Raw genomic sequence first — 14193 nt, forward strand, 5'->3', positions numbered from 1 at the left:
CTGCCAACCTTACCTCATTTCTCCATGCCTTCTCCAGGTTCTCACCCTGTTTCAGCAGGCACCCACTGCAGAGGAGCAGCAGCAGAGGCAGTGAGTGAAACTGCCCAGAAAAAGCAGAGGCATGAAGGCAAGCGGTGCAAAGCCATCGCCTCCCTCTCATGCAACTCCATCCCCTTGAGCGATGCGCTCCAGACAAATGCGCTGGGACAAATGCCTCATGGGCACAGCGTTGTGTGCACACACGCACGCTCACACGCAGACCTTACCCTACACAGACCCTGAGCGTGCCCCTTTGGCACAGGCTCAAAGTGTCCAGAGATGGAGACAGAGGGATGCTTTTATCCCTGTCAAGCCTCATCCCCGAGCAGAGCGATGGAGCCCTGTCCTTGACCGCCTGTGCCTCGCTCCCTGCAGGCAACACGCTGAGCGGGCAGCTCCTGCCCACGCCTCCGCTGGAAGACCCTGCTTGCTCCACGGACAGCAAAGACCCCAGGGGCTGGTGTCCTGCAGCCCGACACCAGTGCCACCCTCCCACCCTCCTCTCCGGGTTGCTCTACCGCATGGAGAAAGGGCCATCGGTGCCGCCGCCGCTCCCGTGGAGGCTGTGCAGGACGGAGCTGCAGACACCCGGCTGCCACGGTTCAGGCGGAGGGTACGGCTGTCACCCGGGCCCAGGAACAAACCCCGCCAACTGCTTTGGGGTCAGCGTATTCAAACAGGACCCCAGCAGCCTCTCCTGACCTTCAGTGTTACGGACTAAGAGTCTGCAGGACCAGAGTACTTGTGGATGCATTAGTCTCTCTTGGGTTGGCATCTCTACGGCATCTCCTCTTCCCCTCCACTAACTAATTTTTAAGGTTCAATAGCCACCAATACACCACAATTAGCAGTAGCCCCTATGGAGAAGAGAGCCTTCGGCAAGGAAAGCGATAGTCACATGCAAAGTGCCCAGGGAGGGGGGATTCAAAAAACCATGTAATATCTTGAATAATTGTCTGGTGGGAAGTGGAAATAAAACTAGGCTTATCAAACTGTGCACAAGCCCAAGTCTGAAAGCATCCATTTTCGGGGCTGCTCCTGCAGCACCCCCAGCAGCCACATTGGCAGCACACGGGAGCAGGACCTGGGCTGCTGCGGCACTGACCTGGGCAAGCTGGAAGACACCAAGAAGGGCAGCTCAGACTGTGGGAAACAGCCAAAAGCTTCATCATCAGCTCATTAAAACTAACACTCTACCAGGCACCCTCTCCGGAGGTGGAGGAGCGCTGTCAGGTACGCTTCAGCATGCTGGAGGCACTGCGCTGTGGAGTCAGGGCTGGGTGGCTGCGAGCACTGATACCCCAAAACATCCAGCATCAGGGGGTCAGGGTCGAAACGGGGTTTTGCACAGGCAGGTCCCTCAATCAGCCACAAGCTGGGCACTGGGATAAAGTCACCGCTTTGCTAGAGCCAGGGTGGAGACCGGCTTCAAGGGTACCTCTGGGAACGTGAGGGCTGTCAGGTACCATCCCACCCCGGGGTCCCCGGCAGCTCTGCGGTGCAGTTGCCCAGCCGTTCTTTGGGACCAAAGCCCAGCCAGATTTCTCAGATCCAAACCAGAAATGCTCCAAACCCAGCACGCTCATACAGGAGGAGAAACCAGACAAAAGGGGAAGCCAGCAAGGCTGCCCTCTGCTTTGCCTGGAACAGAAATGCAGTTCTGGCAAAGGATCCCAGACCACCACGACCCACGCTCAGCCCTTCCCCTCCACGTCCCCCCCCAGCCTCTCCCCGCAGCATCTGCCCAAGGGGCACAGGCAGCCCCTGCTCACGACTCCCTGCCCAGTGCTGTACCCGAAAGGGGCTGACCCCCCAGCTCTGCCCCTTCCCTTCGAGCCTCACCCCCTCCCCAAAAGCTCCCATTTATCAGAATCACGGCACGCAGCCCCGTTTCGGGCAGGGCGACTGACAACGTGTGTTTAGCCTCCACCTTCAGCTGCCTGTTACACTGCCTGCTCCCACCAGTTCTATTTTTATGGGTGAGAGTTGTGGTGCACTGTCGTTTCCCCAATTTGATCTCTTTTTTCCTAGCAGTTCCCCAAATTAGCCAGTTTCCACGGTAAAACACAAAAACTGCCAGACAGACCTGAAAGGCGCTGGCAGAACTGCACTGAGGAGCCCAAGCCAGCTCTGCTCCACTGCTCCAGCTCTCCCACTCGCCCCCGAAAGCCTGGGGATTCACCAGGAAATTAAGTCCTTGTGAAAATAAGGATGGGGACTTAGTTAGCGGGCATTTGGGTGGTTTTCTGGTTTTTAAAGAATGGCAATATTGTTTTCCAAAAGTCATACTTAGACTAGTATTTCCCAGTAATTTTGTTGTCCTTGATGATGCTGCCCGGTCAGTTCTGTGTTTTCTGAAGGAGTCGGAGCAAACACAGCAACACTGACCATGCAAATCACAAGCAAGCATCAAATGTGCCTGCGGGGTTTTTTTTACTTGAGAAGACCAAACATATATATTCGTTAAATGAAACCTGCAAGATGATACAAAACCGACTTGAAAAAAATGTGCCTGTTTTTAGCAAAAAGGCCCCCGGTGCGAGGAGCAGGGATGCTGCAGGCGAGCAGCCAAGAGCCCCGACACCAGGTAATGCCAAACAACCGCAGGGCAATGCAGGACTGACATGGAAATAACAATGCGGGGCAGTGATGCCTTTGGAAAAAGTGATGAGCTGAGGAGGAACAAGGATAGGCACATTCCCCAAGGCTGACTCTAGTCCAGCAACACAGTAAGCATCTGTTAAACAACAGCTAATTCTTTCAGGTATTTCACTTGTGACAAAAGGAACTGATTGAGACCTTGAACCAAACCCTGCCAGAAGAGAGAGTCTTCTTCAGGTCAGGGCACGTTGGCCAAAGTTTTAAAGCAGCTTTTTAGCTTTTAGTGCTTCATGCATGTTGATTAACCCCAAACCTAAAACCTCAGTTCGGGTGACAGAACCTGGAACCATAATTTTACTGATGGGGAAACTGAGGCTGCGACTCAAGGGACAAAAGGGAGACAGGGCAAGGCTGCAGACTCAGCCCCAAATAGAAATATCTCTGCATTCCCATATGCTCTCCCTGCTCTGCTGAGAGCAAGTTATTGGATGATTTGAAAGTGTTTTAAGTGTCTCAAAAATATATGAGAGCCCACGCAACTACGAATAACAAGGCATTAGAGATGCCCGTGAATAAACGGCACAGTAGTGTCATTAGCCAAGAAAGCTGGAGGAATATCTTCTCCAAATTGCTGTGAGACACAGTCATCCACCAAACCCCGCGCTGTGCCTTCACCCAGGGCGTTGGACCGGGTACTTACATCCGAGGCAGGGCCTTTATCAGCACCGGGGCAGGAGAAGGTAACGAACTCATGGCACCGCTTGTGCACGACGAAGCAGCAAACTGCAAAGAGAAGACAGCGACAGCGTCAGGGGTATGTTAAAGGGTTGGCACCACGTGAACCCAGCACTTAAAAAAATAAAAAGCTATTGCATCTGATTTATGAGAAGAGACATCCAGGACTCTAAGCAGGTTTCTTTAAGTAAACCTGTGGTAGATTTTTAAACCTTACTGAATATCGTCAACTGGACCAGGCATTTCAGTAAAGCTAAGCAGAAGCAAAATGTTCAGCAAACGTCAAAAGAGGGCTGGGAACCCTTATGTTCGCTCATTGTCACTCACGGCACACGCTCTGAGGTCACCGTCGTGTATAAAAAGAGGGAGAATCTGGCATTCACGGGTATCTGAGCTGAAAAGTGCATGTGTCCAAAAATGGAAGATTGTACCGATGGGAACAGGTGGGCAGTTTTCCTCCCACAGTTCTGCTTTTCTTCACCAACTCCACAGCCTCCATTTGCCAGACCAGAAGACACGTACATCTTCCTCTCCTCACGCACGCATGTCGATGACAAAGTCACCCTTCTGGGAACAGCGCAGGAAAATTAATCCCAACATGCCACTACCCAGACTTTCAAGCATAAGTATCCAGAGCTAAATCCACATCCCTTAAACCACCAAACCCGTACAGCACATGCTAATCTGAAGCTGCCAGCAGTATTTTTGCAGTCTGTGCAGTGAAAGCGCTGTACTTAAAGGCTAATTTTTCCCCTAAATGCCAAATAAGCACCTTACTTTCAGCGACAGACCTTAAAAAGGCCACTCGGCACTGCAGATAATTTCAACTGACAGCCTAGCTCCTTCTCGGAGGGTCTCAGCCTCCCTCGCCCCGCAGCTGGAGGTGGCACTACTGCTCGGAGAAGCTGGGGTGTCCCGGGTCTGGGGAACGGAGGCACCACCTCGCACCCAACGTCACCTCTTTCTGGGTGCCAGCACCCCCCCGGGTCCAACCGCGCTCTGCACCGTGCCCCATCACCGCACCCGCGCCGCATCCCAAGGGACAGGACCTCAGCTCCGAGGCAACACCGCGCATGAAGGGAGCTCGTGCAGGAGCGGAGCGAACCCAACAACTGCTGATTTTTGTGAACAAAGCAAAGCTGTGCAAAGGCTGCTTTTGTCTGGGGGAAATCCAGGTACCAAACTCAGCTCTGCCTCAGGGGCCTCTTATTTGCCACATCCTTTTCCCAAGAGCCATAGTAACACTAAATGAAAGAGCAAGTGGAAGATGAGATGCACACTCTACCGGGGTTCAGAGAAATCGAGCACATAAAACAAATTCGAGCAGTGCAAAAATGAAGCAGGTTTCAATGGCATCACTATTGGACTTTTCCTAAGGAACAAGGAAAAGGCAAGTGACGTTTGCCATTAAACTCACAATCCCCTTATTATGCCCTGCTACATCCAGTTTTAAATTCATTTTCCTTTTCACATTTTTCATTGTGAAAAAACCAAACCCAGAAGGTTTTAGAGGCACAACAGCTGCCAAGAACTCTCTCCTTATAGGACCTCTCACTTACTTTTCTGAGTCTAACAAACAAACATTTTCTTGAAAACACTGTTCACCATTTCTGTCATTTGCATACAGAGACAGAAGCATCTGGGAAGCAGGAAGGAAGAAATTAGAACTCTATTAGCAAAGATTCGTCCTGAAGTGTGTGTATAAACTCAATAAGGCTCCGCGACACGCTGGAGCGCAGGCGCTGCCAGGAGGTTGCCTGCTGACGCCAGCATCTAGGCTGCGGTGAGAGGTTCCCAGCGGAGCTGGAATGATTTTGGTTCGACAAAAGAAACAAGATTGCTACTAGGCTGAACTTCCTAATGCCACTCCTCCATGCCATATACAAAAAGGCTGCTGGAGGCAAACCTGACTCTGAAGAGTACGTAAAGAAAGAAAAGCAGGTCTTGTCGTGCTTCCCCAGCTCCGAAGAAGCTTTTGCACTTTGGGGACAGTGATATTTGTTCCTGCTTGGGGAAAATAACCTTCCCGCCTTTGGGGTGACAAAAGCCGGAGAAGGAAAAAAAAGCAGGATTTGTCTGTGCCGGTCTTCCCAGCAGGGATGGCTCGCCCACAAGCGACTCCAGGTCGCAGGAGACCGCCTGGTTCTGCTTTGCACGGCGCAGACCAGCTGCCCTCCCACCCCTCGCCCGGTGCCGAGCATCCCGCAGGTCTGCCCGTGCTGGAGCGTTCCTCCGGCTGGGTGCATCCAGGGATGCCACCGCACGCGGGCCAGGCTCTGCTCCGCAGGGCTTCGGAGGGCGAAGCCATCTCCAACCTCTCCCAAAAGGCGTGACGGCCACGAGGAGCCGACCGCCTTCCTCTTCCACCACCGCAACCTGCCTGGCATTACAACAGATTTCCTTGCCCCGCTCTTCCCATCTCCTAACCGCTCCTTCCGTCTCTCAACACTCCCACGTAACGCGGTGCGCTGTCTGTTTGCCGAGCCGATCCCCACGGCAGCTCCGTGGAAAGCCCTTCGGAACAGCGGGCACCCCTGCCAGCAGCGCCCGTCCGGCTGAGCACACCCCACCTAAGCGCAAATTTCCTGCAATTCAGGAGCAGGCAGAGGAAAGCAGCCTCCCCAAACGCTGCTACCAGCACATGGAGCACTCGAGGTATGATGGGGACTTGAAAAAAAGTTCGTTTCTGTCCCTTGTAACAGCAGCCTCACCACCATGGCTATTGCTGCATGTGCTCGCTGCTTTACTTTACGCGTGCACCTCCCCTGAACAGGGCAAGGGCAGGCTGTCAGTTCAGCTTTACTTTACAGAAAGTCAGAAATATGACCTTTCTATTTTTGCGCTCTCAGAAAGCTGCAGTGCTTTGGTTTCAAAAGCAACACTCCTGGATCCCCTCTGCTCCAGGCAGACAGGACCAGGGCCCTGCTCTGCCAGCTCATTAACAGGGATGCATCGCTCCCCAGAGTCTGCATTGCACAGCCAGGAGACACAGCACATCAGCAGAGCTGTGGGTTTCAAATGTGTTTGGTTTCAAAAAAAAAACAAACAAAAAAAACAAACAAAAAAAAACCCCCCAAAAAAAAAAATCTAAGTCTTAAGTTCTGCTGTGCATGAGAAGAATCTGCAGTGGCTTTCCATACTCTGCTCATTACACATTTAATTTGTTAGGCAGAAGTTAAATGCAAAGGAGAAACAAAGAGGGAATTTGAAGAAGCAAGGGAAAGGAGAACACAGGACTGATCCTCACAGATGTGCGAGAGGATGACTGGAACAAGCACAGCACACGTGTGTGCACACACCAACCCTGGGCAAGCTGCTTCCTCTTGCCTCTCCAAAGACACTATGAAAGCAGAACATTTTACATTTTCACTTGCATAAGCAGAAGAGGTGAAATGCCCACTTCTAGTAGCAAGAGAGACTAGAAAGCCAATGTCCGAGAAGCTCAAAACCATCCCGGATTTTTACTGCAGCCTCTCCCCCATATTCTTGTAAGGTTTCACTGAAGAGTTTAATTATTAAAGATGGCATTAAATATACACACACAGGTAACACCTCTGCGCTTTGAGCAGGGACCTAAAGAATACGCTAGAAATGCAGTATTTTCTCTTCAACTGGCAAAATAATTGCTGTGTGTTCAAAACATTCATATTACAGTTCAATTAAGCAAATGATAGCCGAGTCACTGTAAGTCATCTTTGTAGCAACTGAATATTTAGCAAGAATAGCAGGTTCTCCAGCAATCAATGTTAACAGAGATTGTAAGGACAATCCGTTCAAGATGGTGAAGCGTAACACTTCCTTATGCATCCAAAACAAATGAGGCTCTCTACCGACTGCAGCAGTGTGGGCTTTGCATCCAACGCTTCGAAGGAAGCTCTGCAAGCCTTGGAAAGATCCATTCAAACATTTCATGCGTGCTTAGGTGAATACTCAATCCCCGCAAAAAAAGGGCCAATAGAATTAATCGGGTACAGGAGCTTACGCCAGTAATCCTGCCTTAACTCCTAAACACGCATCCTACCCAACAGATGCGAGAAGATTTGATAGATCTTTCCTCCCGTGACTAATCCGGTGCGTTACGCTGGGAAGAGATTGCTCGCTTTCCACCCTGCCGAGCAGGAGCGCGGCGCTGGCTCTGCACGAGCGCGGTACCAGGACAGGCAACGAGGCAGCTACGGCGGGTCCGCCGGGACGGGCGCTGCCGTGCCGCTCCTGCCTTCGTCGCACTTCAGCATTTTAAGCCTGTATCTTTGTCAGTTTAGAAACTACAGTACAAGCAGCAGCTTTCCCAGGTTGCTAATTAGACAGTTAATTTGTAAATCTTATTATATGGATAATAAAGTTATCAAATCCTACTGGTGAGCTACAAACGTCCTGAGTCATTTATATACAACAGAAATGAAACATCAACCTTTACCTTTTGTTATTGCATAACACAAGAATGTTTACTGGCCCTAAATTCTTCTTTAGGGCTATCTCCATTGCAGGCATCTGGGGAGACATCTCTGACTCGGGGGAAGCAAAGGATACAAAACCCTACAGAAGACAAGCAGCAGAGCCCTCGAGCTCAGTGACTCTCCACAGGCTTACGAGACTTGCTGGAACACACATTTTTAATAGCAGCCCCAGCACAGTTTCTCATATCTGGGGAGACTTGCACCAAAGCATCAGAGCAAGATCATGCACCTCCATTCCCTGTGATCCCGATGCAGTTTTGGGAGGAAAAATCTCCTAGAAGGTTGGTTTTCAGAGCTAAGAAACCACAATAGCAACAGGGCACCAGGGTATTTTCAAACCCTAGGAACTAGCCTTATTTTGAAGGATGAAAAGAGAGAAAATGCTAATGGTGTTGCTTAAAAAAAAAAAAAAAATATATATATATATACACACACACACACTTAAAGGCTTCTTGGCCTAAACCACTGCTCAAAAATCCTCGAGAAAAACCATAAAGCAGTTTCCCAAGCTGATCGCAGAACCTGCCAACCAGAAAAACCTCATCAAAATGCATTCCAAGTGTATGAACATTGCAGAGCACGTGTCCGGCTGCACCTCCAGCATGGGGATGGACCTCCTGGGGAAGCGAGGGCTGCTAGTGCAGCTCAGCAGTAGGCAGATCATCCATCAGCTCCGGGCTGCTGACAGCCAGCCAAACCAGGCTGCTGAACGCAGGGAGACAGGCCAGCAAATTAAAGCTTTATTCAACGGCATGCGGTCGGGAGCAGTCATACGTTTGCATGTTTTGGAACAATGCTGCAAATTATTGCAGCAGACAGAAGCCCCTGGTAAGTCCTCGGCAACGGCAGGAGGGACAAATCCAGCACTCGACTGCGCTGCGCGGAAATACTGCAGCGAGAAGCAGGGTCCAAGTCCCCTAATTGCTGAGGACTTTTGCCATCACAGACCCACAGCCGGTGACCAAGACGAGCTGCCAGCTGAACGCTGCTCTCGGAGATGACTTCCCTCCAGCTCTGACGGTTGCTGCGTGTCCCCTGCCGCAGGGTGAAGTCTTGCCCCCGCGCCGGGACCCCAGCAGTTGTCCTGCGAGGTCAACAGGACAGAGCGAATAACAAAATCCTCAGTGAAAGTAAAAAATAAGAGAGGACAGGACCTCGACATTAATCAGAGTGCAATTAGAGAAGCGCAGGTGCTTCCAGCGTCATGGAGCAGCCAGGCAGGTTTTAAGGTACATCACCTCGACGTGGGGGAGAGCTGATGGGAGCAGCCAGCTCCCAACGCTGTGCGCTCGGAGAGCTGCGCAGGGCTCTGGCACGGCGAGTTATCGGCACAGGGACTCAACACACAGGCACCCGTCACAAGCATCCTGGTTATTAAGGCACCGGGCAGAGTCACTAATAAGGAATTTCCTTGCAGCCACAACAGCCTGTCACTATGGTGTAGCCAGTCCTGCGGGAACGGAGAATCCCCTCATCCCTGACGCTCCCAATAAAAGCAGCTAAAAACTCTTTGTTGGAAGGGACAGGGAAAGACGTTGCAGCACGACAGGGCCAGCATTTACGCCGCTCAAGGCTTGCCAGGACAGGCTGGGCAGCTGGCAGCCCTTGGCGGGGGGATGCACCCGTCCACCCCGTGCTCTCGGGGTCTGCGAAGGAGCGTGGTCCCCCCTGTTCCTGCCTGCCCTGTGCAGGGAGCAGCCCCAGCCCATGATGCTAAAGCCCACCCGTGCAAGGGGCTCCCACGGCTGGTAACCTGCGGCTCCGCTCTTCTCCCACGCAGCAGCCCAGGGAAGCAGGAGCAGCCCTGGCCATGCTGACTTCCCCCGATGATGAGCAACGCAGGTATCGTCACCTTTGTCTCGCCAGGTTTGTTCAGAGCGAACAGAGCGCCTGTTTGCTGTGCGTCACCTGCACACGCACCTTCCTTCTCCTTCGGAATATTTTCTTTTCTTCTGTTTACAAAATGTAAACAAATGCAAAAGAGTTTCCCCACCATATGCACCACGGCTCACCTCGCATGCTCCATTTCCATTCAGATGCTTTCCCAAAAGCAGACAGTTGGGCAGTCTGCCCAAAGATACAACAATGCTGAAAGATTTGCTCTTAGAATACAAAATCCTTCCCAGTCCAGTGGCTTCTGCCCAGAAAGAGCCCTTTATCAAAGCTATAAGCTCCTTACACTGGCATCAGGATACCCGGGGAGCCAGCCCAACTTGAGCACAGGTATTCCCAGGAATATGAAAGCCAAAGAAAAGTCTCAGGGTCAGCGTTTTATTTGCAAACTCTAAGTGTCCGAGGCTGCGGAGCCCGTCCCAGACAGCAGCGCAGCAGCAGCAGCCCCAAGGGCAGGAGCTATCTACGCCTCTGCCTGTGCCGTTACTGCCAGGACACACGGTTGTCCAATGCGGCAGCGGCCAGTCCTGCTCAGCGCGGGTCTTTTGGGGCCCCATTTCTCCAGCATACTTTGACCTTGCTCTGGATCAGATTTTGGGGATGCTAGAAGCACACTCTAGAGGGAAAGCTGCCTTGCCCCGTACCCTGGCCACCCTGCATGGTCCACTCCGTGCAAGGAGCTGGGTGACTGCAAAGGGTCCCAGGTGCCGGAGGGAAGGCAGTGGCCTCGTGCCACCCGCGGCACCACTTCTCCACACATCCCGGAAAAGCCAGGAGAGCCCCAAAGCTGCCTCCGAGCCCCAGCAACCCTGACGCAAGCTCTTGGCCATCTGCACGGGGGTCTGGCACCAGCCCACAGCCGAGGGCTCAAAAATGCCAGGAGAGCACAAACCTGCAACGTCTCTGGCAAGCAGAGCAAGGCTGGCTCGAGATGATAAATCATTTCCTGACCTCTGCACGCTATCGGCTTGGAGCCTGCCACATGAGATCTGATTAGCCTCATCTCCCACATGAAATGTCGTTAGCTGGCAGGAAGGTATCCAGCCCTCCTCAAAAACCCAGACGCTGTGACAAATGACTTCCTGCAGGAATGAACCCTGCCTAGCAACTCCATGCTGCATAAAGCAGCGTTGCCTTTTACTTGATCTCCATTTGTTCCTTTAATTTCATTGCATGAACTCCTTGTCCTGATGTTCTGAAGAAGGGGCTAATCAATTTTTCCCCGAGTCCTTCATGAAATGAATAATTCAGGGAAGTCACCTCTAATGCCTCCCCCGAGTACATCTCTTCCCAGAATACACATTCCCACTGAAGGGAAGCCCTTTGTCCACCTCCACTGGGTAAGGGAGAGCTCTGGAGGCACCAAGAACAGTCTCAGATACGGTATGTCAAATAAGGCAGACAGATGGAGAGTTAACAGAGACAGAAGAAGGTTCAAGCAAGATTCATCTAAAAATCAAACCCAGGGAGGAGTTAAAACCTCCCCAGAGAGCTGACGGAGCCGTGATTTAGCAGATGGTTCTAATATCATGAAGCTCAAAGATTATTTCGAGCATATCTCGGTGCATAGCTGCTCCCTTACAACCTGTGGAAATTCTCATTTGGATAACGTTTCCACTTCCTAAATAACAAGAGATTCAGGAAACAGCTTGAAATTTGGATTATCAAAACTGGAAAAGTAACAAAAAGGAAAAAAAAAAAAAAAGATTTTTAAAGGAGCTTTGTGTTGATCCACCTACGCTGGGCAAACCCATGGGGTCAGATGCATTGGCCTGGCCTTGCCCCGATGATGTACTGACATGCACCACAGCCAGCAGTTGCCCACAATTTTCCATTCCCACGTTAAAAATAAGGCTCACTACATCAAACAAAGCCAGTGAAGCATGGTAATCATGAAATAAGGGGAAAGAAGGTTTCCAGGAGGGGAAGTCCTGAATTTCTGACAGCGCTTTACAGCTTTTAATCACTTACAGTACACAGAGAGAAGCTGAGCTAAAATTTGTGCTATTTGGATTTAATCCCCAGCTTTGGTTAAAAGCTTTCTGGAGTTCTTACAACACAACAAATACCTTCAGCTGCTCATCAGACTTCAGCGGTTTTCTGGTTGTCAGCTCCAGAGAGACACAGTAAAAACAACCATGCTCTGGGATTTTTGGACTGCAGTTCTCCTCTACAGAAACCCATCGGGGAAGAGCTCCGGGGATTGGGATGACGGGGGTTTACGGCGAGTCCAGGCTGATGCACTGGTTGTTAGTTGCTCGTTGGACCGGAGGACGAAGCAAGAGACACAAACCCCCTGCCCTTACTCATTCGCTCCGTGCCTGCCTCCACCACGGCGCAGCAACCCCAAGAAACGACGAGCAACTTTTATCCCTTGGAAGCCACTGGGGTTTTGCCGATTTGCACCGTTGGGTGCACAGCCCCGGAGTTGGGATGAGCAGGAAGGTTAACGGAGGGGAGAGGGGGCCCTGGGGACCAGGGGCAGAGGGAGAGGGGGAGACACCGCTGATGTAAGCAAAAGGTAGAGGGGAAGACATTTCTGTATGGTTTGGGTTTCTTGCAGAAAAGGAGAGCTGTTTTTCTTAAGGAAGGGGGGGGTGGGGAGAAAAAGAGTGAGCGAGACAGCAGGCTTCTCTTCTGCGAGTTCTCACCAGCCTTATTTCTCTAGAAGACTCTGATTGCCTGAACAGCTACAAAGATTTTCAGTCCAAGAAAGCGATTCTTATTCAGACCAGTTAATTCTGCGCTAATGGTACAAAGAAACCTTCATTACAGATTTGAAGACGCCCAGCCTTGCAAATTAGTGCTGAGAAAGCTGTCATTCGGTGCCAGGAAGATAGAACTGCATTTTCTGGTATTTCTGAAGTAAAAGCAGCAGGATATATATATTTTTTTAAGCTATACAATCTTCCAGCCATCTTAAAAACAACTGGCACTGTCCATTCTGCTCTCCAGCAGATCCTGTCCACAGTTGCCAAAGCAGGGACCACATAAGACCCCACAGCACAGGCGGGACTTTTGCCCATCGTTACTCATCCCAGGCTGGCTTCTGGGAAGGGATGGAGCATGGACACAAACATGTGCAGGATCAGAGCCTGCCATGGGCTCCACGAGCTGTCCCCGACCGAGCAGCCCCTCGGCCGATGCCGTTTCCCCCTTTTGCAGGGAGAGGAGGATGCTCCTGCTCCTCCCGGCCCCCAAGGCCCTTCCCCAGGGCTGCGGGAAGGACTGAGCCTTCCAGGCAAGGAGCTCAGCAACAGGGATTACATGCCTGAAGAGCAGGAACCCTCTCTTTTGTGCAAATCCTAGTTAGGGAAAGGGCAGACTGAAACATCCTCATTTATTTAGGCTCCTCGTCTGCCCACACACCGGGTACCAGCTCTGGGCTTTTTGCTCACATCTCCCATTCACCCTGCAGGGAGAGTTCCCAGTTCTCCAGGAAAACCGACCCCTCGCTCTTCCACTTGCTTGCTGTTTGGAAGGGGAAGAGGGGCAAGGTTAGCTTTTGAACAAGGGAAGTCTGAAGAGATCCAGGATCCTGCAGGAAGAGCCCCTCTCCAGGGTCCGTCTCCCAAAGCCCACGATGCCGACGGGCCGGCAGCGCCCGCCGCTCTGCGCGCCCACACCAGGGCTGGCAGCTATTTCCAGAGACACAAAGACATTAATTTTACATTAGAGAGCCTCGTCCCGGCTCAGAGAAAAACGGCTCAGACTTTAAATACTTCATCAGCATTTCTCCCATACCAAGCTGTAACAGAGATTCACTTTCAGACTGAATAATTCAGCCCTGTGCACGCTCCTGGCCAGCGCGACGCGCAGAGTGGCAGCCGCGGCTCTGCCAGCTGTGCCGGCAGGAACCAGCAGTGCCGGCAGCAGCTCGGTGAGCCCCCACCGAGCCCCCCCAGCCCCGACTGCACGGCCAGAGCCCAAGGGGGCTCGGGGAGGAGGCACTTGTCGGCCGCGGCATCGGTCAGCAGAGCCCAGCTCGCACCGGGCTCCAGCACAGGCAGCAGGACTCACCGCAACCTCCAAAGCTGGGCGAGAGCCTGGGCTGTGCTAGACCAACTTTACCCCATCCCTGATTCCTCCACAAATTACAAGTTTGAGGACTCCCCAGGAACGTTCCTGTGTTACTGATGCCCTGGGATGGGGTGGAAAATGCATTCAGGTGCCGAGGGGTTATGCGGGCAGGATCTGGGCTGCTCCTCGCACTACCTCAGGCTGGGTATTTTGGAAGACTCCTGCAGATGCCGTCATCTCCTCCTCCCCTCTCTTCTCCTGCAGTTCACGGGTGACTGAGCCCTTCAGCTTGTGCCGTCTCCACGCTCTGGTGCTCATCCGCATTTCTACGGCATCTCCCACCCATGGCTCAGCATGGCAGCACCTGCCCAGCTTCCAAGACCAGGCTGTCTCGGATGCAGCCACCCAAGCCCTTCCCCACCGCCAGCGGACGAGGCTCTGGTGCCCG

General features: G+C 52.1%; 1 protein-coding gene across 3 annotated transcripts in view; it reads right to left on the reverse strand.

Moving 5' to 3' along the window:
- PRKCB (protein kinase C beta) overlaps positions 1 to 14193 on the reverse strand; it is a 136737-nt gene that overhangs the window by 80999 nt on the left and 41545 nt on the right. For 2 of the 3 annotated variants that reach the window (XM_030002115.1, XM_030002114.1), the window contains exon 3: positions 3341 to 3423. In XM_030002115.1, coding sequence (XP_029857975.1) covers positions 3341 to 3423 — 83 coding nt within the window. Of the gene's footprint in view, positions 1 to 3340; positions 3424 to 3806; positions 4133 to 14193 lie in introns of those variants that run through there. The other variant, XM_041120099.1, reaches the window with a different exon arrangement.

The sequence above is a fragment of the Aquila chrysaetos genome, chromosome 25 (genome assembly GCF_900496995.4).
Source record: "Aquila chrysaetos chrysaetos chromosome 25, bAquChr1.4, whole genome shotgun sequence".
In the NCBI taxonomy this organism is placed as follows: domain Eukaryota; kingdom Metazoa; phylum Chordata; class Aves; order Accipitriformes; family Accipitridae; genus Aquila; species Aquila chrysaetos.